At 38.3% G+C, this 27,467-nt stretch overlaps 1 protein-coding gene across 1 annotated transcript; it reads left to right on the top strand.

Annotated features, from left to right (window-relative positions):
- The first annotated feature begins 655 nt into the window (after window positions 1-655).
- Window positions 656-27,377, top strand: LOC127618822 (serine/threonine-protein phosphatase 6 regulatory ankyrin repeat subunit C-like). Its single transcript, XM_052091459.1, has 28 exons — window positions 656-795; window positions 1,451-1,534; window positions 1,718-1,796; window positions 4,043-4,113; window positions 4,239-4,439; window positions 6,200-6,287; window positions 6,793-6,935; window positions 7,320-7,532; window positions 7,620-7,698; window positions 9,777-9,891; window positions 10,069-10,151; window positions 12,337-12,454; window positions 12,957-13,025; window positions 13,135-13,275; window positions 13,386-13,448; window positions 16,518-16,629; window positions 16,719-16,790; window positions 17,130-17,331; window positions 17,413-17,500; window positions 18,423-18,540; window positions 18,613-18,832; window positions 18,944-19,031; window positions 19,206-19,292; window positions 19,452-19,597; window positions 19,982-20,064; window positions 20,166-20,248; window positions 21,862-21,953; window positions 23,743-27,377. Exons 1-28 carry the CDS (start codon window positions 769-771, stop codon window positions 23,991-23,993), a joined length of 3,216 nt encoding a protein of 1,071 aa, XP_051947419.1. The 5' UTR covers window positions 656-768; the 3' UTR covers window positions 23,994-27,377.
- The last annotated feature ends 90 nt before the right edge of the window (window positions 27,378-27,467 follow it).

Raw genomic sequence — 27,467 nt, forward strand, 5'->3', positions numbered from 1 at the left:
GATTTTTCTTTCAGATATTGTCGCAGATATTGATTGTTCTTTATTGTCACTTTGTCTTCTAGGTAAATTTCATCTTCACAAAGCCAGAGTAAACCTAATTTTAGAATTTTTTCTGCTGATGTAAAATCGCTTTTTGCCTGTTTTAATAATATGTCTAAACCTCTGAATGCAAAGGCTTCAAAAACATATAAAAATTGAAAATTTGAAAATTTAATCTTTATATGTGATATCTTATGTAGTTTTTATTTGTCTCTTTGTTAGCAATATGTCCCCACTGTTATTATTCAATGTATATATATATATATATATATATATATATATATATATATATATATATATATATATATATATATATATATATATATGTGTGTGTGTGTGTGTGTGTGTGTGTGTGTGTGTGTGTTTAATGCAATAAAAAAAAAAAAAAGTGGCGTGCTGTCATAGAAACCATGTTACCTTCCGTTTCCGCTTTGTTTGTCTACGAAGGTCGAGTTTTGTTTAAAGGAGGACGCTCGGTATACTGCAGCCTTCAAAGGACGCACGCAGCCTTCGAAACGAGACACAATCATACGACAATGCCACTCGGACTTTTATTTTGAAAATCGTTGCCGCAGGCGTCCATCACGTTGGTGTCGCTATTTTCAACTGCCTCACCATACTAAAAGACATACTCATCACGTCTGTAATTGCAACACTAGATTGTTGTCTTGGTTTCCCAGCGTCGATTCCTTACCGATGAGGGACTTTCGGCCCGACTGACACAGGGAGATGGGGGTACTCAATATTTTAGACCAGGTAAGCATTTTAAAATCTGTATGTATGGTGTAGATCTCGCAAATTTTGGTTCGTTCACTGCGCTTCTATGCAGAGCCTGATATGTTAGCTAGCACCCTGACGATGGATTTACTCCGTATTTGTTGTCTCAAAACGTACATTTTGTATTGTGCATTGTTTGCAAACATAATGTATTTGCTACGTAATGAGTCCAGGTTGCTAAAAAAACGATTGGAAATGATAAATCATCCTTTTTTAATTTTTTTTTATCACGCCCAGACGTTAGCCAGCCTGCTAGACCAATGTTGTCAGCCAGCCGCATACGAAAATATATATCGTGTATTTATGTTTTAAAATGCACACCCGTATATAACTCAAGCTCCTGCTTTTATCAAATATGTTCTTTTGTATGACAATCGCAACACAAATGTTTATCCCATTTACGCATATCCAATAATAATGTGGACTTTTCGTTGCATCTCGTTAATGATACTTTCGGTTTCGGCCATATTTTATGTATCATAGTCCTATATCAATCAAGAACTCACAATTTATGCCTAATACAAGATATTTTAGTTATGCATTATAATGAAAGTTTGGCCCGAACAAATTGTTTTTGTAAATGTTATGTTTGTGTCATAACATCCACCCTTCCTCCATCTCCCCTCTCTTATAGCCGCCTCTGGTCCAGGCCATATTAAACCGGAATACAGATGAAGTGAAGTTATTTTTGCACAAGAAAGACGAAGTCAATGCACTGGTATGGTTTGAATGGCATATTATAGGTGTGAGCATGAATTGTGTATCATCTGCATGTGCAAATGCCACAGTTGACTGTAGATATCAGTCAATATATCTTGACTGTAGATATGGGCTGTATGGGCCTCAAAGAAATCACCAGTGTTGAAAACTTGTTTATTAAAATATTTTTCTGTCATGTCAGGACCAAGAGCGCCGCACACCTCTTCATGCTGCTGCCTGGCTGGGGGACATTCATATAATGGAGCTTCTCATTGATGCAGGTATGAAGATAAACAACACGGCTGCTGTTACAAGCAGTTATATTATTGTATATAAAATGGATCATTCTGGTTCTGGATGCTTGGTCTATACACAGTTCAAGTTGTGCTCAAGTTAAAGGGATAGTTCACCAAAAAATTGCAATTCTCTTTTAATTTACTCACCTTCATGTCATCCCAAATGTTTATGACACAAAAGATTTTTAGAAGAATATTTCGGTTCTTTAGGCACATACAATGCAAGTAAACGGTGAACAAAATTTTGAAGCTCCAAAGTAAAACCATAAAAGTAATCCATTTGACTCCTGTGGTTTAAGCCATGTTTTAGAAGCAATATGATAGGTGTGGTAGATAAACAGATCAATGTTTAAGTACTTTTGTTCCTATCAATCTCCACTTTCACATTCTTCTGTTGTTTTTGGCGATCCACATTTGTTCATATCGCCATCTACTGGGCAGGAAGGAGAATTTATGTTTCTCACCCACGCCTATCATAGCAGTTCTGGAAACATGGATTTAACCACTGGAGGCATACTTTTATGCTGCCTATATGTGCATTTTGGGGCTTTAAATATCTGGCCACCATTCAATTGCATTGGGAGGACTTAAAGAGCTGAAATATTCTTCCAAAAATCTTTGTGTTCAGCAGAAGAAAGTCATACACATCTGGGATGGCATGAAGGTGAGTAAATTATAAGAGAGTTTTACCAGCAAACGAGGGACAGAAGCAGTTGTCATAACGATCCAGTTGCTCAAATAGCCTTTTCATTGTCACAATAGCTTTATTTTTATATGTTACAAAAGTTCAAACAATCACCAAATATAAGTTTAAAGCTGTTAAAGTCCCTCTCCAGTCACTGGTTTAACCCCTAAAAACTCGTCTTTGTTAATCAAAATTACATTTTTAAAAGTTTTTAAAAAAACATTTCAATGAAAAATCATCCCTTCATGCCTTAAAATGGCATTGATACACCTTTTGCCTCATTTAGTATGCGTGGATATATGAATATGCAAATTAGTCTCCGCCTCCATCTCTACTCACCACTCGCCTGCAGCTCAAGCTCACTGTGTCCCCAGGATAAATGAATGGAACATTGTTGGGCTTCAATATAATTTAGTGGCAAACCCATCTGGTTTTGGGTAAAATTTTCAAAAACAAATTCTGATTTTTTTTTTCTGGAAGATTTGCTGGGACATTACGATTTTTCCAAATAAACTGCACCCATTTATCTTGGATTTTCAGATACTTTGGTAATACATGAAGGCTCACCATTTGTCCTTTTGCAACTTTTCATCCGAAACAGAACATGTCTTGCAAAGTACCAATACGTAGCTACACCTGGCTTCTCCTGATACCCCTTGCTTCGCCGTAGCATATGCTATTGATATGGAAAGTCCCACCCCACAAGTTGATGGGATTGGTTCCTTAGGTTTGTGATGTATGAAACCCTGGCTGTCTGAATCAGTGTTTGTGAGATTGTCTTTGGTACACTGCAGTTCCAAGGCGAAAATGGTCAGTCATGGCGTTGACCGCTGATTTCACTCATGGTATGTCTCCTAACATATAAAAAACTTTTAACGTCGAAGCGCGCTGTTTTGATGCAGCGATGCTGACATGTTTTCTGACATCAAACAAAGAATATACAAACTAGTCAGTCCACTCGAGCCTTCTCCTAAACAATATGGCAGTGCGCATAGCCGGTAAGCACATTCTCGATCTTACCTATCATTGTAAATGTCTGAAAACCACATTATATGTTTGATAATATGTAATCTGACCTTCTGTGCACCTGCTGTGATATAATCTGTCCTTTCTGCTGTGAACTGTACGGTAAGATTTGTTTTTATTAACGCGCACTTTAAAGAACTCATGCTGGGGGGTCCATCAGTACAGAAGAAACTCACATGTGAAAAGGTTAAACAGGATCATATAAGAAAGAGTGCTTTTGTACTGAGCAGCCATAGTATGGCTGTAGGCAAAATTACATTTTTGCTCTGCCAACGAAAATGGTTCATAAAAGGGATCAACTGTTGCATGTCACAGAGCAACGCAGACAACAAGAGTGATGCCAACAGTGAATGACGTCTCAGTGCTGTTATATTAAATATCAGCATTCTTGCCACACTTGGCCTCTCATACCTTACTGTTTAATTATTAATCCTTCATTGACTTAATTCGGTCTCTATTCGTCTTTTTTTTTAAACTCTTTTTCTCAAAAATTTCACCTGTTTTAATTTTTTATTTAAAGGTGCAAATGTCAATGCAAAGGACCATGTGTGGCTGACGCCGTTGCACAGAGCAGCTGCTTCCAGAAATGAGGTAATCCGAGCATATGATTCATATGCCTGAATGAAGGCTCAGTCTGAGTAACAGCTTACTCATACCATTGTTTACCATTTTAACAATTTCAAACATTGATTCGGACATTGCTTTTGTTTATTCAGAGGGCTGTTGGGGTGCTGCTGAGGAAGGGAGCAGATGTGACCGCACGGGACAAGTTCTGGCAGACATCACTGCACATTGCGGCAGCCAACCGGGCCACGCGTTGCGTAGAGGCGCTGCTGCCCCATGTGACCAGCCTGAACATGGCTGACCGCACAGGCAGAGCACCCCTGCATCACGCTGCTCAGAGCGGATTCCTGGAGGTAAGACCGTAGGGTGGAAAATAGTCATCTAATGAACTCTGGTGAATTAATGGCCCAGTTAATTTTGAGGTCGGTCCTTTTTAGCTCTTAACATCTTTTAGACACAACACAAAGCCACAAAAGTGCAAGTTACTGGCAGAGATAACATTGATACTTCCGGTGAAAAGTTGGTCATCATTTACTCACTCTTAGACTCATCTTTTGGGTGAACAATTAATTTAAGTTCCATGTCCTGCAGTGAATAGAGGTTTAGGTTGGGTATGTTTTTCTTATGGAATTTTCATTGTGCCTATAAATCCCACACTGAAAAAAAAAATGCTTTGAATTTACATAATTTAATCATGTACATTGATTCCACATGAATCAATTAAGTTACATCAACAATTTTTTCCCCCTGTGGGTTTAGCTCACTTATTCATTGTCAGAAAACATAATTTGTTCACGTAATTTAAACATAATTGGATCGTTAATTTTAAATGACCCAGAGTAGATTCAAATTGATTTTTATAATTGTCCCTAACATGATTCATTTCCTCAGTTTTACATAATATTTTTTCATTTCACATTACTGATTTGTGTTTTAATGTTATGCAAACATTAGCATGCTAAGTGCTAAAGCCCTAGATATACTTCCATTTTGACGTGAACGCTCAGCGTCTGCGTACAGTGGAATGCAAGCTTGTCAAAGTATACTCCACATAACTGTCCGCGCATACACAGGCGGTTGACGCACTACGACTGCTAGGAGACACTGGAATTTCTCTTCAGGAGTTTAGACCCATAAAGATCTTTAGTCTTTATATTACTTAAGACTCAAGTTATACAAATAAAGGTATCTCCAGGCCTCCTCACTCAAGCGCACTTGACATGCACGTCCACTGTTGTAGTTTTTACCTTCATCTCTTGATATTTAATAGCAATTATCGTGACCATAACGGCTCAAAATGTAAGTGTTGTCACCTTGTGGACCCGCTAATTAGTGCAAATGCACATTCTGCACATTCATAGAAAAATCGGGCTGCATGAGTTGAAAGGGGTCTGTCTGCATCCTGCAAGACATGCCCACTACAAGGCATGCCCACTACACGTTGCGCCCCCGCCAAATAACCAGACAAATCTTGGAACAGTTGGATGCCACATTCATACACTGTTTGTTGTGTTTATTTAGAGTCCCGCAGCAACCATACACTTAAGCACTCTGCTATTGACAAGATTTGCTCCACGTGTCCTGTACTCGGATGCTCAGCAGTCACATCTGACCGAAGTATACTTTGGGCTTAAGTTGTATTTGCTCCTGTCCTCAACCCAAGCAAAAGCTCCACTCTTCACCACAATGGAAAGCATAACAGAATCGATTTTAAATCCTGAAATAACAACATTTAACTCTAAGTCTCCCCTTTTTCTTAGCTTGCTCAAAAATGCACAAAATGACACTTAATTTCAAAATGTATACACTTTGCGTCAAGTCCCATGCAGAGCATATGTAGATCTACAAATCCCCTTGCCCATGTTGTTTAACATACTTGATTGGTTGACATTCACCCTACATAATTGAATCTAGTTGAGTGCACATTTTAGAGAATTACATGAATCGAAAACAAGTTTAGAAGAGAAGCACAAGATCATAATCTTCATGGATGTCAAATATGATTTATTATATCGGACAACCAGCATTTCCCAATATTATTTTTTTTTTTTACCTGTGCAGAATGTTTTAATAAATGGACACAATGTTGCTTTGTGCTTCTGCTGCCTACTAGATGGTTAAATTGCTGCTGAACAAAGGAGCCAATTTGAGTGCCAGTGACAAGAAAGACAGGCAGCCCATTCACTGGGCCGCTTACCTTGGTGAGTCCATACTATGGTCTTCCTTATGTAGATCTTTTACAGTGTACTGTGCCTCAATCATATTTCTTATATTTAGTGTATTTACTTTTTTCAGGGTTCCCACTATCATGAGAAATCAGGAAATATGAGATTATTTTAAAATTGTGTATTACAGGCCAAGGAAAAGTCATGAAAATTAACAATCTTGGAAATTTCTACAGTAAATGTAGATTTTTCTATTTACGGTGTGCTCTAGAATATGTCATCATCTAAATATTGCTCTTATGTAGAGTAGAACTTGCTCAGACGATTTGTGAGTGAATACTTCTTTTGAGTCTGTTCTTCAGTTATTTGGTTGAAATGGTTTACCAATTGGTCTGGATGATTCATTATATATTATATTACAAATGTATTTTTTTTAAGTGGTTTATTGATATCATTGGTTAAAGTTTGGGACCCTGAACTTTAACTACTGAATGGTGATTCTTGGTAGTTCCATTAAGACTGTGGTGGTTGTGTTTTTCAGGACATCTGGAGGTGGTTAAGCTGCTGGTGTCTCAGGGCTCTGATAAGAGCTGTAAGGATAAACGGGGATACACCCCTCTCCACGCTGCTGCTGCCAGTGGCCACGTCGATGTGGTCAAGTACCTGTTACGCAATGGAGCTGAGGTGAGTACTCTTTGTAGGTTTAATAACACAATTCTGCTACACACTGTCCAGGCCTTAAGAATGCATCACTATACCTTTAGCGCCTCCTTTATGCTAGCCATTTTAGAATTGAGAGATGTACTGGAGCAAGATTTGATTGGATGGAAACATGTTAGGCTATTATATTATTGATTAATATGTTAAATATATCATCAGAAGAAAAATATTTTAGAGGTCAATAAGCTTATTAAATTGTGGTGAAAGATTTTTTTTATTTTTTAGAATAATGTGTACGGATGAATCTTGCACAATAAGGCAAGGGACATTTTAAGTGAATTAGGTAGAGTTGATTTTTTTTTTATTTCCTTAGATTAACGCTCATTGTATAATGTGTTTCTTTCTCAGATTGATGAGCCTAATGCCTTTGGAAACACTGCTCTCCATGTGGCCTGCTACACAGGACAGGAGGCTGTAGCCAATGAGCTGGTCAATCGTGGGGCTAATGTCAACCATCCCAACCACCGCGGCTACTCGCCCCTGCACCTGGCTGCTGTGTCCACTAACGGGGCTCTATGCCTGGAGCTGCTGGTCAACAACGGTGCTGATGTCAACATGCAGGTCTGAAATTTTAGGACAATAAATCATAAGACTTTTGCTGGTGTTTGAGTTTAAGTTAGTGCTGAATTTACCTTGTCTTTTCTCCAGAGTAAAGAAGGGAAAAGCCCTTTGCACATGGCAGCCATTCATGGACGTTTCACTCGCTCTCAGATCCTCATTCAGAATGGTTTGTTCCGCTGCCCCTTTTTCCACCTAATTTTAAGTATCATTTGTAATATGTTATCTAGTGGTTTACCGATATGTGTTTTTAGTTGCAGATACTGACACTAATATATGTGCACTCACTTAGCACTTTATTAGGAACACTGTGGTCCTAATAAAGTGCCTGACGTGGTCTTCTGCTTTTGTACCCATCTGCCTCGAGGTTCGACGTGTTGTGCATTCTGAGATGCAATTCTGCTCACTACAATTGCACAGGGTGGTTAGGGCTGGACGATATGGCAAAAAATATTATCATGATATTCTTTTTCATATCATTTGATATCGATATTTGTCGATTTATTCAATCACATTGCACATTTTTTTGAATTTCCCAAAAAAGAAGAGAAAACAAAATCCTAAATAGTCTTTACAAAACTGCGTTGGGGTCCCAGACACAGCCAATGCAGTGGTGTCTGAGGGATCTTCTATGAAAATATTACAATATTTTATAGAGTTTATCAATTGAGTGCAGTCGGATATGAATGTTTAAGATGATCTGTTGATAATTATTTTTTATATACATTAAAATTATTTTCATATTCCTTTACATACAGATATCCAAGTATGGGGGCATAGAAGCCCTTGTGACTGAGGAATGATACTGTATTGGGGTTCAGGGGTATCTCCAGAGAGAAACCTTTGAAAATGTAAAAGTCTGAATGGACCAGGCTACAAACGAAAAGACTAGGCTACAAACTAGTAATTGTTTTGTCTTTCATTCTTGTCAGAGATGATGAAATCTATTAGAAATGAACAAAATTAGAACAGAAATCTATTTGTTTATTATTAAAGTCTTGGAACATGCTGATTAATAAAACTAAATTTAGAAAGAAAAAACGTTATGGTCTGAAGGCGTTCTGTAAATGCGCACCTCATGTTTACTCAAATGTGGGGAAAAGTGGAAGCGGGTGTGAGCATCAGTGAAGCGTGTTTCAGTGCTAGAGAAAAATATTCAAGAATACAGCGCAGAAAGATCAGATATGATGTAACCGGCACTTGTTTTGTCGCGCTGCTCACCAGAGATGATGAGCGGGCGTAACCATCGTCACGATGTCTCGCAGTCAAGATAGAATCAATCTGGGGTCCGGATCTGGAACGCGGTGACCCGCGTAGCGGGGGCAGTAGCAACTTCATACAGTCTGAGGCTGCGTTTCCACTGACACGGAAGAAATCTGCACAAAGCCACTCCCAACGCTAGGGAACTGCTTGCCCTGCGCTGCTGTCAATTTTACAATCCCCCTCGCGAGCTTGACGCTCGGCTTCTATAGGATGGAATGGAAAGCGCTCGCTCACATTTGCTCACTATGCACCAGAGGAAACGTACGATAAGAAAGCCAAACTGCTAGTGTTTTTAGCAACAGGCATGTCTATATGTAGAACACAGGCTAAATATAGAAAATTACTCAAAAGCTTATCTTCGATATCATGGAGGTTTTACATCGCAATAAATATTGATATCATTTTATCGCCCAGACCTAAGAGTGGTTATCTGAGTTCCAGTGGCTTTTCTGTCAGCTCGAATCAGTCTTGCCACTCTCCATTGACCTGTCTCATTAACAAGGTGATTCCATCTGCAGAATGTCTGCTTACTGGATATTTTCTATTTAAGGCACCATTCTGAGTACATTTGAGACTGTTGTGTGTAAAAATCCCAGGAGATCAGCAGTTACAGAAGTACTCTAACCCGCCCGTCTGGCACCAATTATTATGCCACTGCCGAAATCACTGAGATCAAATGTTTTGCCCATACTTATGGTTGAGGTGAACATTAGCTGAAGCTCCTGACCCCTATCTGCATGATTTTATGTATTGCACTGCTGCCATATGATTGGCTGATTACATAATCACATGAATAAGTAGATGTACAGGTGTTCCTAATTGCTAAGTGATTGTGTATATATGTATGTTTTTGTAGATTTTACAGTATGTTTATTTAGTGTCCAGATGGGTGCAGTTATCATCCAATGTCAATTTAACCAGCCTGGCCAGTATCAGCCTATCACAAATTTTTATTTTGTATTTTTATCCTTGTTCTTTGCTCAGGTGGGGAGATAGATTGTGTGGACAGATATGGCAATACTCCTCTTCATGTTGCTGCTAAGTATGGCCATGAGCTGCTTATCAGCACCTTAATGACAAACGGTGCTGACACAGCCAGGTAAAGAACCATGATTTTGTTCTTAAGCTTTGCAATGACTTGCGCATTTCATGTACATGAGGGACAAGGAATTGGCATTTACAATGAATGTGGAAGTAACCTAATACCAGTTTGCATCTTATCTGTCCTAGTGGTGTTTGTAATTAAATAATTCTTAATTTTCTTCTCTTCCTACAGACAAGGAATCCATGGGATGTTCCCTCTACACTTAGCTGTGCTTTACGGGTCCTCTGACTGTTGTCGTAAGCTACTTTCCTCAGGTACACACTGTTCCTCCCTTCAAAGAGACCAATTGCAGTGAGAGCCAAAAAATAGAACAACTTTCTTTTTTTATTATTAGTATTTATTTATCCCCATTTCTCTTCAATTTGGAATGCCCTATTCCCAGTACTTAGTAGGTCCTCGTTGTGGCGTGGTTACTCACCTCAATCCGGGTGGCGGAGAAGTCTCAGTTGCCTTTGCTCCTAAGACTGTCAATCCGTGCATTTTATCATGTGGCTCGTTGTGCATGACACTGTGGAGACTCGCAACATGTGGAGGCTCATGCTACTCTCTGCGATCCATGCACAACTTACCACGCGCACCCTTTGAGAGCAAGAACCACTAATCGCGACCATGAGGAGGTTACCCCATGTGACTCTACCCTCCCTAGAAACCGGGCCAATTTTGTTGCTTAGGAGACCTGGCTGGAGTCACTCAGCACACCCTGGATTTCAACTCTCAACTCCAGGGGTGGTAGTCGGCGTCAATACTCGCTGCCCAGGCCCCCAGAACAACGATATTTGTTAAAAATGTGCTCCTTTCAATGCTTAATCCGTATTGTGTGGTGGTACCTTGGTATAATTATGTAAATAGATGGTTATACTGTGGAACTTTGATATAACATCGTACTGAATGATTAACATATTTATGTACCATGTTATTTATAGTTTAAGTCATTCGCTTACTTACAGTTAGGTTGAAGTCATTAAAACTAATTTTCTATCCACTCGCAAGTCGTATAGGACATCTACTTTGTGCATGACACAAACAATTGTAACATTTAATTGACTATTAATTCCAGTGGGTCAAAAATTTACATACACAAGTTAACTGTGCCTTTATGCAGCTTGGAAAATTCTAGAAAATGATGTCAAGCCTTTAGGCAATTAGCTTCTGATAGGCTAATTTTCTAATCTGAGTAAATTGTAGGTGTACCTGTGGATGTATTTTAAGGCGTACCTCAAACTTGGTCCCTCTTTGCTTGACCTCATGGGAAAATCAAAAGAAATCTGCCAAGACCTCCACAAGTCTGGTTCATCCTTGGGAGCAATTTCCAAATTGGCATGTAAGGTAGTTTGCTAGACTACAGTTTGCAAGTGCACATGGGATCAAAGGTCTTAATTTTTGGTCAAACCTCTGGTCTGATGAAACAAAAATGTAACTATTAGGCCATAATGTTTGGAGGAACAAGGGTGAGGCTTGCAAGCCAAAGAACACCATCCCACCCATGATGCATGGGGGTGGCAGCATCATGTTGTGGGGGTGCTTTGCTGCAGGAGGGACTGGTGCACTTCACAAAATAGATGGCATCATGAGGAAGGAATATTATGTGGATATATTGAAGCAACATCAGACAGGAAATTAAAGCTTTGTTGCAAATGGGACTTTCAAATGGACAATGACCCCAAGCATACCTCCAATGACCCCAAGCATACCTCCAAAGTTGTGGCAAAATGGCTTAAGGAGGACAAAGTCAAGGGTTTGGCCATCACAAAGCCCTGACCTCAATCAAAACATTTGCGGGCAAAACTGAAAAATCGTTTGTGAGCAAGGAGGCCTAGAAACCTGACTCTGTTACACCAGTTTGGTCCAGATGAATGGGCCATAATTCCAGCAACTTATTGTGAGACGCTTGTGGAAGGCTACCCAAAATGTTTAACCCATATTAAATGATTTAAATACAATGCTACGAAATACTAACATACTAAAGTGTATGTAAACTTCTGACCACTGGGAATGTGATGAAAAAAATAAAAGCTGAAAATAAATTATTCTCTCTACTAGTATTCTGACATTTCACTTTCTTAAAATATAGTGATCCTAACTGACCTAAAACAGGGAATGTGTTCTATGAATACATGTCAGGAATTGTAAAAATCTGAGTTTAAATGTACTTTGCTGAGGTATATGTAAACTTCTGACTTCAATTGTACATTCACTTTGAAGAATATAATGCTATTACCATGGTGTACACAAAATCATGGTATTATGGTTACTTTGATACAAAAAAACAACAACATTGTAATCCCATGGTTCTTTTTAAAAAAACAATTTTTAGAATTCTTGATTTTCTGTTAATATTTCCTGCTAAATTGCTTTTCACAGCACAAATGTACTGTCTTGAAAGATGACTGCATAGACCCCTCTACCTAAATGTCACAATGACTGTCTTAATTTTTTTAGGTCAGCTCTACAGCATTGTGTTGTCAATGAGTAAAGAGCACGTGCTCTCGGCTGGATTTGACATCAACACTCCAGACAACTTTGGGAGGACCTGTCTACATGCTGCTGCCTCAGGAGGGTGAGACAGCAGCTCTGCTTAGAATGAGCTATTTAAAAATCCACTGCCCTACTTTACATCAGGTGCCCCTAATTGTATGTGTAGTAATGCTATCCAAGGTCATTTCAGTTGTCACATTTAGCAGAAATTACTAAATTTTTCAGCTAAATGTATTGTTTTTTTTTTAAATGTCAGAGACCAATAGAAGTTATTTTTAGGTTGATTCCACTGAAAGGTGTAACACTTTGGGGTGGTACTGTTTTATTGTCCATCCATGTGCAGACTGGGGAGTTAGAAAAAAATGTATGTAATATTAACAGCAAAGCTAAAACATTTAAGATTCGTATAAGTAGATTGCTAATGTTGATGCCCATAAATTGATTTTTTCTAAACTGGATTCATTCGGTTTAAATAATGTGACTTATTTGTACTTTAGTTAAGGTTGTAGCTAGTATAATTTTAAATAATAGCATAATATAATATAAAAAAAAAAAGATTCCTCACCTTTTATTCTCTCACTCAGAAATATTGAATGTCTCAACCTGCTCTTAAGCAGTGGAGCTGACATGAATAAGAAGGACAAGTTTGGAAGGTACAAATTGTAATTTTGTTCTTTTAAGTAGGTTACTTTAGTCATATCAAAATTAGTCTACATTTATATTAGATGCATGCTGATGATTTATAATGTATTTCTCCATCAGGACTCCTTTGCACTATGCGGCTGCTAATGGGAGGTATCAGTGTGTGGTCGTGCTGGTGGGAGCGGGGGCAGAGGTCAATGAGCGTGATCGCTCTGGCTGTACACCTCTGCACTACTCTGCAGCATCTACTGCGTATTGCAGGTGAAACGCACTCCCACAGACCTGCAGAGTTTTTCAGCATGTTTTAAATATTACCATTCTTTGGTATCGTAGTGTCAACGGCATTATTGATGCCCGGTTGTCTTTCTCAGAATGGACCGACTCCATGCCAGCACTCATCAGAGCCAAGAGGATGGGGAGAAGGAATCATTCCTGTAAGTCCACTTTAATTCGGAAAAATTTGAATGATTTTTGAAAATAATTTCATGTCCGAGCCGTGGTTTAACTGTTAGCGCACATTCCAACCCATTTTATGGTGCCGATTGTGTGGCATCATGAGTTCGAATCTGGCTTGCAACATTTTCAAATCCTGTTTCCTGTCTTTCTCCCTTTTAGTTTATTAGCATTTACTGTAAAAAAAGATTTGTTTGTAATAAGTGCAAGAAATGAATTCACAGTACTTGTTTTTTTCCTGTATTTTTACTAATAAGAAGTGTGGTTGTTTTATATGTTTTGGCTAATTCAGTTATTATTAGGTTTACACAGAGTTGTGTATAAATATGTTTTATTTAAGCAATATCTCACGAGCAAGAGTGCGATATGGCCCTAGATCAGCGCTGCTGTGATTCAGCCGCAGGCACGAGGCCGCAGGTAATTACTGCAGTGCTGATGTAGGGCCATATAGCACGATTGTGAGGTGTGATATTGCTTATATACAACAAAAAATTAGGAAAAACTGAGTATGGTCATAAAAATGCATTTATGCATGGAACTACTTTATTACGCGACTGCCGTTTGCTGGTTCAAAACAAATGATGTGTCCAAGCTTCCGTTAGTAATTCAAAATGTTCACTTCAGAAATAGTATCACGGCTTGTGCTGTTTCTAACAAGTCATTGGAATAAGTCAACAAGAATGTGTGTTTGTGTGTTTGTGTGTGTGTGTGTGTGTGTGTGTGTGTGTGTGTGTGTGTGTGTGTGTGATCGTGATCACCTGTTGCCACACCCAATCAGAGATGCTTACAGCTTTCTGAAGGTCAGTTTTCCCAGTGGAATATAGACGTCCAAGCGGGGTATTCCTCTCTATTTCGGGTTAGCCGGTGCGCAAATGTCATTCACTATAGAAACAGCGATGTCCTCTGCCATTTTAAACAGTATGTATCCAATGTGAAACTTGCAGAGCGCTGTTCTATGTACAGTGCATCCGGAAAGTATTCACAGCGCCACATTTTGTTATGTTACAGCCTTATTTCAAAATGGATTAAATTAATTATTTTTCTAAAAATTCTACAAACAATACCCCATAATGACAACGTGAAAGGAAGTTTGTTTGAAATCTTTGCAAATTTATAAAAAAAAATCACATATACATAAGTATTCACAGCTTTTGCCATGACACTCAACATTTAGCTCAGGTGCCTCTTGTTTCCACTGATCATCGTTGAGATGTTTCTACAACTTGATTGGAGTCCAACTGTGGTAAATTCAGTTTATTGGACATGATTTGGAAAGGCACGCACCTGTCTATATATAAGGTCCCACAGTTAACAGTGCATGTCAGAGCACAAACCAAGCCATGAAGTCCAAGGAATTGTCTGTAGACCTCCGAGACAGGATTGTATCGAGGCACAGATCTGGGGAAGGGTACAGAAAAATATCTGCAGCATTGAAGGTCCCAATGAGCACAGTGGCCTCCATCATCCGTAAATGGAAGAAGTTTGGAACCACCAGGACTCTTCCTAGAGCTTTCCGCCCAGCCCAACTGAGCAATCGGGGAGAAGGGCCTTAGTCAGGGAGGTGACCAAGAACCCGATGGTCACTCTGACAGAGCTCCAGCTTTTCTCTGTGGAGAGAGGAGAACCTTCCAGAAGAACAACCATCTCTGCAGCACTCCACCAATCAGGCCAGTATGGTAGAGTGGCCAGACAGAAGCCACTCCTCGGTAAAAGGCACATGACAGCCCACCTAGAGTTTGCCAAAAGGCACCTGAAGGACTCTGAGAAACAAAATTCTCTGGTCTGATTAACTCTTTGGCCTGAATGGCAAGCGTCATGTCTGGAGGAAACCAGGCACCCCTCATCACCTGGCCAATACCATCCCTACAGTGAGGCATTGTGGTGGCAGCATCATGCTGTGGGGATGTTTTTCCAGCAGCAGGAACTGGGAGACTAGTCAGGATGGAGGGAAAGATGAATGCAGCAATGTACTGAGACATCCTTAATGAAAACCTGCTCCAGAGCTCTCTGGAACTCAGACTGGGGTGAAGGTTCATCTTCCAACAGAACAACAACCCTAAACACACAGCCAAGATAACAAAGGAGTGGCTGCGGGATAACTCTGTGAATGTCCTTGAGTGGCCCAGCCAGAGCCCAGACTTGAACTCGATTAAACATCTCTGGATAGATCTTAAAATGGTTGTGCACTGACGCTCCCAATCCAACCTGATTGAGCTTGAGAGGTCCTGCAAAGAAGAATGGGAGAAACTGCCCAAAAATAGGTGTGCCAAGCTGGTAGCATCAAACTCAAAAAGACTTAAGGCTGCAATTGGTGCCAAAGGTGCTTCAACAAAGTATTGTACAAATGCTGTGAAATACTTATGTACATGTGATTTTGTTTATTTTTTTATTTAAAAAACATTTGCAAAGATTTCAAACAAACTTCTTTCATGTTGTCATTATGGGGTATTGTTTGTAGAATTTTGAGGAAAATAATGAATTTAATCCATTTTGGAATAAGGCTGTAACATAACAAAATGTGGAAAAAGTGACACACTGTGAATACTTTCCGGATGCCTAACAGATTCACTTTACGTCACCAACTTGCTAATTTTACACACAAAAATGATCTTTTGCCACCACCTGCTGGCTAGCATATGTAATTTCACAAATAAAGACAATAACTCCTAACACATGCACTACACTTACACTTTAGTTTAGCAGCACAAACACAAGCGGAGTGATACACACAGTGAAGCGTCTGAGTGCTGATGCGGTCACACCATCAGTGCTCCTGGAACGTCCCTCTTCCAATCAGATTCGACGACCGGAACTAACTGTGGTGTGTGTGTGTGTGTGTGTGTGTGTGTGTGTGTGTATATATACTGTATATAAGTTACATAATATGTAAATGTATATATATGTGACACTCTAGGCTGAAATCATGGATAAAGGTTGTTTATTTTATTGCGTTTTATAAGCTGCATTTGAGTCCAGAGCACTCCCTAATATCCTTTCACACCTGACATGTAGTTGTTATATAAATGTTGATGTAATCAATGTTTCTGTAGGTGTGTGGAGAATTTGTTGGATAATGGTGCTGATCCATCTCTGTGCAACAATAAAGGATACAGTGCTGTGCATTACGCTGCGGCCCACGGCAACAAACAGAACCTGGAGCTGGTGAGATTGTCCTTTCACTCTTGCATCGTCCACTGTAATTTTTATCACAGTAAAAAGTATTCATGCACCTTCTCTTACTGATTCTGTAGCTTTTGGAGATGTGCTTTAACACTCTGGGAGACACTGAAAGCAACGAGCTCATCAGCCCTCTTCACCTAGCGGTATGAACAAAACGTCTGCTTAAGCTGTGTTAAATTCTAAGTTGGACGTGGGATATTCCTTCTTGATATCTTTATGGACTTCTGACCATAAAGGCATTCCATTGCCTGATGCTTGAATACGGCATGTAAAAAATGAAATTTGCAATGCTAGCATTTGCTTTGTAGGTGTTTGATTGCATTTTCGTTACAATGATTTACACTGTTTCATTTGCTTAAACTGAATGTTTATCTTTAACTGTAGATGTGTCTTGGGTGCAATTTTACTAAACATAAAAGTGGTTGATAATTTAAAAAAATGCAGTCACTGAAATTACTTATCCACTTTATCTCACCTGTCAGGTGGAGTCAGGTCACTGGGAATGTGTTACCGTGTTACTTGAGTCTGGAGCTTGTGTAGATGCATGTGACCCAGTGGGGCGCTCTGTGCTGTACGTGGCCTCTCAGAGAGGACACGCCCGCTGCTTGGAACTCCTGCTCAGCCAATCAGCATCTTGCCTGCTCACCGAGCAGCGCAGCAAATGGGGCCCTCTTCATGTTGCAGGTGCACAATATTTATGAATTGGTTTATGAAATTAATCTTTGTGTGGGTGTTTGACAAATTACTTTGTTTTTTGTTGTTTAGCTGCCAATGGCCATTCAGAATGTCTGCGAGTACTGCTCTGTAGTGAGGGAGGAGCTGACCTGGTTAATGTTACAGACAAGGAGGGACAGTACGTATGAGCTGATAACTACATTATTTTTCCTTGTCTTTTTACTTCATATTTTTACTTATGTTGATTTGCATTCATTATTAACAAACATTCTTGGGTAACTCAGTACAATTAATGCACAATATGTAATACCGATTATGTTTGGGATGTAACAAGCAAATTTACAAAACATTTTGCATCATAAATAACTGAATTATTTTAAAGGAATAGTTCACCCAAAAATGAAAATGTTCTCATTATTTACTCACCCTCATGCCATCCCAGATGTGTATTAATTCTTTTCTTCAGCAGAACACATTTGAAGAAAAATAGAAAAATAGCTCAGTAGATCCTTATAATGGTAACAACATTTTTGATGCTCCAAATTGCACAGATAATCAGCATTAACGTCATCCATATGACTCCAGTGGTTAAATGAATGTCTTATAAAGGGATACTATAGCTTTTGGTGCACAAAATATAAATATTTAAGTATTTTCTAACTATAAATAATAGCTTCCTTTAAGCAACATTATGCGTGTTCAAGAGAGGTCTACATCTGTCAAATACATCTGGGTTGGCATGAGGGTGAGGAAATGATTTTTGGGTGAACTATCCCTTTAACCTCCAACTCTGCAGACCCGCCGGAGAGTCCAAAGGGGGATGCTATTTCGCAAAAAAGGTTTATGCTTAAAATGTTCAAGTCTCGGAATACAAAATTCAGGCATATTGGGTATCATTTGAAATCTTAGAATCTGAACTTTTCATAGATAATCACTTCTGCATTTGTTACATTTAAATAACAAAATAAAGCCTGATAACTTTTGGGACAACAACAAAAATTGTTGATTATGTCAAAAAACTAATGAAAACCTCTCCCTTCCCTACCCTTTCAAAACTGTATTAAATCACATTTGCATAATAAAAATGTTCTCCTCCATAGAACTCCGTTGATGCTGGCAGTGATGGGGGGACACACTGACTGCATTCATCTGCTGCTGGAGAGAGGAGCTTGTCCTGACATGGGAGACAGGAGAGGAAGAACAGCCTTACACAGAGGGGTGAGATGCCAGAGACATTCACTGTTATGTGTTCTATTCAAAAAGGGTTTCTAACCAGGCTTGTCTTTGTAGGCGGTAATGGGTCGGGAGGACTGTGTAACCGCCCTGTTGTCCCACAATGTCTCGGCACTGAGCAGAGATTTTCAGGGGCGAACCGCAGTCCATCTGGCTGCTTCCTGTGGCCATGTTGACATTCTCTCCAATCTGCTTTCTGCTGCTGACCACTCCTATCCCCACGACCCAATCACTGACCGCCACGGCTACACACCCGCACATTGGGCAGCCTATCACGGTAAGATGTCAAACCTTTTGTCCTTCAGTGGCTCTTTCACCTTACTAAAAGAGCATTGAGGAAATGCAAACTATTTTATATAATAACATTCTTTTGCTTGTAAAACAACAGGTCATGAAGACTGTTTGGATGTTTTACTTGAACTCAAACCATGTAGTATCCAGGAGGGGAACCCCTTCACCCCACTGCACTGTGCTCTGTGAGTATTCTGCCTGTAATCTACCTCTAATTTAAATGTGTGTTAGTCCCTGATATCATCTAAACCAACACTGTCTTGTGTACCAAAGTGTATTGTCTGGGTTTTCATTTTGTAACCCCATAAAATGTCAATCTGTATAATGGTGTTTTATCTGTTTGTGTTATTCCATTGCAGCATTAATGGCCATAGTGGTTCTGCAGAGCTGCTGTTGGAATCAAGTATATGTAATTCACTGGTAAACATCAGGGATGCCAAAGGAAGGTTTGTGCTGGTTATATAGTTCTTACTTGGAAAACAATTACACCAGTTAGATATTAGAACCATATTGGCTTTCTAAGAACTGTACCTTAATAGGACCATACATTAATATGTCAGCACTCCATAGGATTGCACTCATAAACAACTGTGTTTTGCTGCTAGGACCCCGCTCCACGCGGCTGCAGTCGCTGAGGATGTGGTTGGGCTGCAGCTGGTTCTGCGGCACAGAGCTGACATAAATGCTGTGGATCACTCAGGGCGTTCTGCACTGATGGTGGCTGCCGACCACGGCCAAAGTGGTGCCGTGGGTAAGAGCCAGTCTAGAAGTCTGTTTCAAATCTAGACTCATTCTAGACTCTAAATCATTCATTAGATAATATGTGGACACTAAAGTATGGTTCTTCTTTCCCAAGTGTCTGTGTGGTAGCACTTAAGAAAAGCTACATTGGTAATTCAAAGATATCAATAAATCATGCTGATGTTCACACTGGTTGACAAATCTTAATAAAGGAGACATAACTTATAAAAGTTGGTCTTTTGAGCTTATAAATGGAAAACCATTTATTCTAACATAACATGGGGGGGTAATTTCTGTTGTGAATATACTGTTTTCTTTAGTTTTTTGCACGATGCTTAATGACATGTAAATTTGGAAATTGTGTGACTTCTATTTCTGTTGTTGACCTATGCAGCCTTGCTGCTGCACAGAGCCAAAGCTGACCTGGCTCTCCTGGATGCGAACAAGAACACTGCCCTACATCTTGCCTGCAGCAAGGTAATAAACAAAGTTCTTTATCCAAGCTTAACAATGACTATATTTTGGTATGATTTCAGAAATGTTGTGCTTTATTGGTAAAAAAATGTCTGTGTGTTAAGGCTCATGAAATGTGTGCAATGCTGATCTTGAAGGAGATCCACAACCCTGTCCTCATCAATGCAACCAACAGTATGCTTCAAATGTGAGTTTTCTCCTCCTCACCCAAAGTTCAAACAGAAGACGTTCTGCGTTTAAAAAAAGCTGCACAAGGAATGGAACAGAATAAAGGTGTCTCTAGGTACTTTAAGGTTGTGGATCTTTAACTTGAAATGGGTAGCTCACGAGTAAAAATGCTGACTAACACACCTGGAGTCGCGTGTTCGAATCCAGGTCATGCTGAGTGTCTCCAGGCAGGTGACCTAAGCAACCAAATTGGCCCGGTCGGTAGCACTGTAAAATTCCCCCAAAAAAATTATGCACACAAGAAAGTCTTTCAGTGGACATAATGAATTTTAGGCTACAGCAATTACGCCATGTATGGGTTCCGTAGCTGACAGGTGTCGGTCCATATCCAGGAAGAAAAACATTCTCATATATATATATATATATATATATATATATATATATATATATATATATATATATATATATATATATATATATATATATATATATATATATATATATATATATATATTATTGACCATTAGGAGAGTCAAACGTCTGCTGAAGATGATGAAATTGTTGCAGAAAGAGGTCACACCTTATGTAGGATTAAATCCTAAAACGAGTATACTTCTTGAACTTATTAATTAAAAGGTATCTTACACTGTGGAGTTTACTTTTTAACAAACAAGTTATGTTTACATTTACTCTTGAGGTCTAACATACATATGATGTACATCATGACAAATATCGATATCAACTATTGATATTGTGATAATTTTTTTGGCCATATCGCCCAGCCATTATATTATATTTAATTTATAATAAAATGAAAAATGTATTTTAAATGGTATTGTATATATATTATTAAATTAAATTATAAATATATATTATTAGTTATATTAAAATTGCAAAACATATCGAGATTACCACATAAACAGCCATCTTTCTCGATCTGGTGAACTGCTCACTCGTGACTTTTTATTAAAAAAAAAATTGAGGGAAGGAGGGGGCCTATAAATGTTGTCTTGGTCAGTGGGGGGCATTGCAGTCAAAAAGGTTGAGAACCACTGTATTAGAGAATGTTTCTATAGAAAAAACAGCACAGTGCTTTGGTTTACGCTCTGATAGAACAAACCCAAGTTTTTATAACAAGTCAGTCCACTGGCGGCCATCTTTGGAACACTCCAGGGAAGCTATTTCCAGCCATGAAAGTGCAGCTTCTATCTACTTGAATGGGGGAAAGACCGAAATTTCAAACGGTTGGTCAAGATTACGATCAAAGAACATATTTCAAATCAGCAGTAAAATCTGACAACACTGTCATATATTGTGATTTATTTTTAAGAAACTAATCTTTATTTATTAATTTTTAAATCCTGCCTTGTATATCTAATGCGCAAGCACTTTCTCGTGTTGATTGACAGGAGATGTCTGTATCTAAAAGGTGAATGGCTCTTTTACCTGTACTTAATTTCTACATCCGTTGACCGTTATTTCTCCCATTCATTGTAATGGAACTGGCCCATCTCTGCTTAGTTGTCTCTGAACAAACCCTAACACAAATTTTACCCAGCTTTCTCATTTAAGCTTAGCAATTATTTACAAAGCATTGTATAATTTTTTTCTCTCTCTGTCTGTTTTTTTCAGGCCCCTCCACATTGCAGCCAGGAATGGTTTGGCTACAGTGGTTCAGGCCTTGCTGAATCGTGGAGCCACAGTGATGGCAGTGGATGAGGAAGGTAAGACAGGATCTCCTTCTGTACAGAGGATCAAGTAAATTACAAAAGGTCCATTCCTGTCTCCAGACATGTCTTCATAATTGACTGCAACAAGTTTAGGCTCTGTGCCAAATGGCACACTTAGTGTCAACTTACACATTTGTTTGTCGACTTAATGGACAAACAAATGATTTCCTTCATTTGTTTGTCCATTTAAGTCAATAAAGCCATAGATTGTTATATTTTTCATGTTACGAAGGGTTCTCATAACGCAGGGCTGTTGCTTAACCTGTTGATACTCATGGAGTGACATCACTCTGCTTACATTTAATATATAATTTACCGTCTAATATATATATATATATATATATATATATATATATATATATATATATATATATGTATATATATATATATATATATATATGTATATATATATATATATATATATATATATATATGTATATATATATATATATGTATGTGTGTGTGTGTGTTAGCAAATTATACATCTTTTCAAATGTATAAGGGTTCAACATTGATATCCGATCTCTGTTTCACGATAGCAATGCTCCAGAAACAGCAATTTGTTTATTTGTGTCCGAAGTACAAATGAAAACATGCAATATCATAACGGGACTTCATACCTTTATTATGTAATCGCGATTGCCAGATGAATCCAATTCGCCACACTTGGGTCAATTGTCCATGACAAGGGTTCATTGTATAACATCCAATAGCACTTTTTGTCCATTTAAAGTGATAAATCTGAGAAATATTGATATATTTGGTAAAGTGATAAATCTGAGAAATATTGATATATTCTCCATTGTTTACGTGAGATCTCACCTGGAAGAATTACCCTTCGTCATCGTTCTTCAAAAAACTATGCAATCTGAGCAGCATTTATGTTGTAAAACTGTATATTATCTTATATATATATAGAGTCTCGTAAAAAACATTTTTAAAAATGCGGCATAGTTTCATTCATAATAGCTAAGCAATGCCGTTGGAGATTGTGTTGAATTTTAGAGGCGGAGCCTTAATTTGACTCTGTATGCTTCCAGCGATTTACAGAGAAAAAAAGCTCACAGGAGCCTCTTTTTTTTTTTTTTTTTTTTTTTTTTTTTTTTTGTTAGATCATCTTCAAATTTGAAACATAACTTCTATAGACTTGTGGCTTTGAGAACATTGTATTTTTGTTTTTTTATAAAAACATATTCAGCACAAAATATTTCCATTACTATAACTTTCATAGTTCTCTAACTTTAAAAAATAACAACATATATTCATTCTTAAACTTTGGAAATAAAGCCCAAAGTGTCTTCTTTCAAAAGATACTACAACTGTGTCCATACTCCAAAGGGTCCAGTAAATAAAACCATTTAAGTTCAGGTATGTCATTGGCATGGTTTGTGCTCAAAAAGGGGGTGCACATCAACAGGTTAAATGCATTGGACCCAGGACAAAAATTTTACGGGTGTGCACCTCCTTCCCCAGGCTAAATGAGGAAGCTATGTGTATAGTATTATATCACCAAAGTCTGGACTTGTTGTGTGGCTGCGAGGGCATAAATCATAATTTGGGATCCATTAGTGCTACATTGGAGTGTTACCCCTGAGAAACATGGTTTGTGGTTTTATTTTAAGATAAAAGGAAAACAATAAAGTCTCCTGTTATCGTCAAATTAGGATGGCCAAATTTCTGAAAATCATGGAAATAATACATCAGCTTAAATGTATGAATGAATGAGGGTTTTTCCAAGCTAATATCTCCTTGTTTTTTATTTATATATTATGTCTTCTTTCAGGTCATACGCCAGCATTGGCTTGCGCATCCAACAAAGCTGTTGCCGACTGCCTATCTCTCATTCTCTCAACCATGAAGCCTTCCTCCTCCACACCCTCCTCCTCGTCACCCTCTTCTCCCAGCCTCAACCTGCTCAAGCACTGTGGCATCACAGCCGCCTGCCCCCCTCTGCCCAATGGAGGCCTTCACCATGGCTATGGCAAAGATCGCCATGGTGCTACCATCGGCTTGGATGGATGCTTGACTGAGTGAGGTGTTCTTACTCGGCAAATAAAACACACCACACGTAAAAGCGCAAAGGGATCTTGCGCATGGTCTCTTAGTTTGGTCCTTTCTACACACTTAGATAAATCTATATGCAATTACAGCCACACATCCCTCCTGTGCCAGTGTCAAAGCTTATCTTTAAGTCTCAGTAGGGAGAGAACACACTATTTATTTATATTTATTTCCCCAAATTTCCTCCCCCTCCTGAACTTTAAAGGATAGTTCTCCCTAAAATAAAAATTATTTCCACACTTGCTGACTATGTCACCCAGGCGACTGATTGAAAAAGTCATACGGCTTTGGAACAACCAAAGCATTACTGAATTTTTATATTTGGTTGAACTATCCCTTTAAATGCTGTTAATTTAATATGAGTGTAATAAGTCTAAAAACTGAATCTAAGCCATCTATTTAAACCAGTATCCAGCACTGGCGAGTCACTCATTTTCTTCTCCATTTCAGTCCATTTGACAGTTAATGTTAAAATTATGCAGCTGTGTGTCTCTATGGTAACAGTGATAATGCATTGGTTTCTATATCATGCCTCCTATTCGCGTGAAGCTGTGGCCTTGCATAGGAATTTACAGCCTGCCCTGAGAAACAGTTTAAACGGGTTACACAAGAATTGCATGAATTTGTGGGACCATGTATTTGATAGTGGTCCTGCGCTTGTGTGTGTGTGTGTGTGTGTGTGTGTGTGTGTGTGTGTGTGTGTGTGTGTGTGTGTGTGTGTGTGTGTGTGTGTGTGTGTGTGTGTGCGTGCGCGCGCGCATGTGTTTGTGTGTGTGTGTGTGTGTGTCATTTTGCGCAACAGTCCAAGTTTTTCATCCCATACTTGACTTGTTTTGAGGTTTTTATGTGAGGTGCAATCTGATTTACCACTGATCAGGAAAAATCAAAAATAACCTAACAGAATCATTATGACAGAAGGGAAAAACCATACTACCTTAAGCCAAAAGACCAATGACCTTCTATTAGAGGGGTCTAATATTTAATGCATGTTTACACTCAGAGAGAAAAGGGTTGTTGGGATGAGAAATTTCGTATTCGGTTTACATTGAAGGTATTTGGTAGTCCAGATCACTGGTTGTAGGTGGGCAGAAGAGGAGTTTTATGTGTCATGATGTAGAGCGTACAAAATATTATGAAGATGCTACTACACTAAGGAAGTACAGAAGGCACAAAAATGTCATAACAGAGTTTTGAAACTGCAGTTGTCATACATAGTACTTGCTCCATTTTTATTTTCATTTTTAGGTTGGCAAGGGCTCATAAATGATCTGTTAAGAATACTACTTTGCTAGTTGAACTTGTTAAAATGTTTAGTGTGGAGTTACTTTTACAGTGCCTACTGAATTAAAATTATTTTATTTTTTTTGTCAATAAAAGGTCCAATCATTTAAACACCATATGCGCGCTCTCAAAGTTGTTAAAATGGTGCTTCCTCCAGTGAAACATGGGTTGAGAATTTAACTATAATCCATTATGAAATGATTGACTGAATAATTCAGTTCATTCTGGATGATCTGATTGGTTCATAAATCAGAACACAGTTGGGGTTTTTCTGAATTGTATATGATCAAATTATGAACTCATTTGTAAAATTTTGTGACTTGCTGATTGGACCATTTTATATTGGTTTATGCTGTTTGGGGAGCAGTCATGGGTATGACCAAAGTTAACCAGTTTCTAAATACCATTTTATTAGGAACTGAAAGATAGCATTATCTTTAAAATAATATACCGAAAAATATCTATTCATCCCTACTATTTATAAAATGCTTCCTTATTGCCAAAGGTAGATTAAGTTAAGATTGTGCTTCCATTAGGTTTAATGCACCTAAACCACAAAATAAGAACATGTGAATGAGTGTTTGAAACATCCCTTTTTTGTTTGTGCACCACAAACAGGCAATATTTGTTGGTAATGAGACAATCAGTTGAAAGGGCTTTTTATTTTACCATAGAATTATTTTTTTCTCTTTTTATTTATTATTTTTTTCCTTAACGAGCAAAAGCATTTACATGTATTTTCACAATTAGGAAGAGCTTTACAAATAAACAATCTATTTTCCAACCCATTTTAAACATCTTTACACCAATTCAAAACCTCAGCAAACTAATGCGTACATGAACCATGAAATGTGGACTTGTTCTCAATTACACCAATACTATCGCTTTCATTAGTTTATGATTCTAATGGTGTAGATAAAGTAGTTTTGTAGTCTTGTAACAGTAACTGATAATTTATTGGAATATGAAGAAGCATTAGTAATGTGAGATATTTTAAAGGCAATTTGGAGAGTGTACTTGCGCATATTTCTGAAATGACCTGTCATTTTAATTATGTTTAATGATGGTTTTGGCTGCTTAAAATCTCTACATAGGCCTCATACAAAGCACTTGTCGTATAATAAAGAAAAAAAAAAACACTTGCAAATATCAGGATCTGTTCTCAAGCTGTTATTGGGCAAATATGCATGTGCAAATCAGATTTAGGCACAAGTTATATCGCAATGTTTTACGTTTTTGGTGTTTTGCAGAGAAAATAATTCTAAATGGGCTTAATGGCCAAGATGAAATTCCTTAGTTTAATTAATAGGGGCATATATTTAAGCTTTAGCTTGATTTATCATGTACAATAAAGTATAGTTTGGTGGATGGAAGGATTGCTTGTGTAGACAGCACAGGGTACGTAAATTAAGTTGATTGTGAACTTGAAAGTTATTTGCACTGCCAGTTATACTGCTTGTAGTTGTATAAAAGATTGATTATTTATAAATTGCGTATGATAGTCCATACCACATGTAGTTAGGTTGGAATAAACAAGTGCCCGTGAAGCTTGCGAGTAGTTATACGTTTCATTTGTTGCGAGAAAGAGTGCTGCTTGTGATTGTATTTGATTTGTCTATTAGCTATTAAGAATTCCTATTCACTTATTCCCAAAACAAACTAAAACGTACTTGTCTGAACTCCTCAGATCCGTGTGTTATCGGCATTGCACTAAAATTGTTCATGTTTTGCCGAATGTATGCCGTGAAGGTAGCAGCTTGCTTCAACGTTTGTGCGGATCTTGTATGCAATAAAATAATTGTGTAAAAATAATTGGGAACTTTCGAATTGAACCCTTTCAGAATTTTTAATAGACTGAGTTGGTGGGAACCAGTCACAAAGTTGCAATTTGAGAAAATACTTTTTCTAGGGTAGAGTATAACTGGTGTGAAGCGTTTCCTCATAATCTTTTAGTGCCATAACTTTTTATTTTCTTTCTCATTTTGATATGTTTGTAAAATGTGAATGAATGATTCCTTGGGTTCAATTTTTTTGTGCGCAAGACCAGTACCAAAATAAGAACTAAATCAAAGCAAACATAAGCTACTGTGCCCATTTGTACTTTTTGGGGGGGGGGGGGTACACATAATATGCTAAATATTGTAAAATGCCAGTATGTTCACAATC

Source organism: Xyrauchen texanus, chromosome 25, assembly GCF_025860055.1.
Source record: "Xyrauchen texanus isolate HMW12.3.18 chromosome 25, RBS_HiC_50CHRs, whole genome shotgun sequence".
NCBI lineage: Eukaryota > Metazoa > Chordata > Actinopteri > Cypriniformes > Catostomidae > Xyrauchen > Xyrauchen texanus.

Coding starts and splice junctions, on each gene's coding strand:
- LOC127618822 (XM_052091459.1), top strand. CDS start 769: ATGGGGGTACTCAATATTTTAGACCAG. Junction 16,630..16,718: donor ACAAACAGAACCTGGAGCTG/GTGAGATTGTCC, acceptor CTGATTCTGTAG/CTTTTGGAGATGTGCTTTAA. Junction 19,032..19,205: donor ACCCCACTGCACTGTGCTCT/GTGAGTATTCTG, acceptor ATTCCATTGCAG/CATTAATGGCCATAGTGGTT.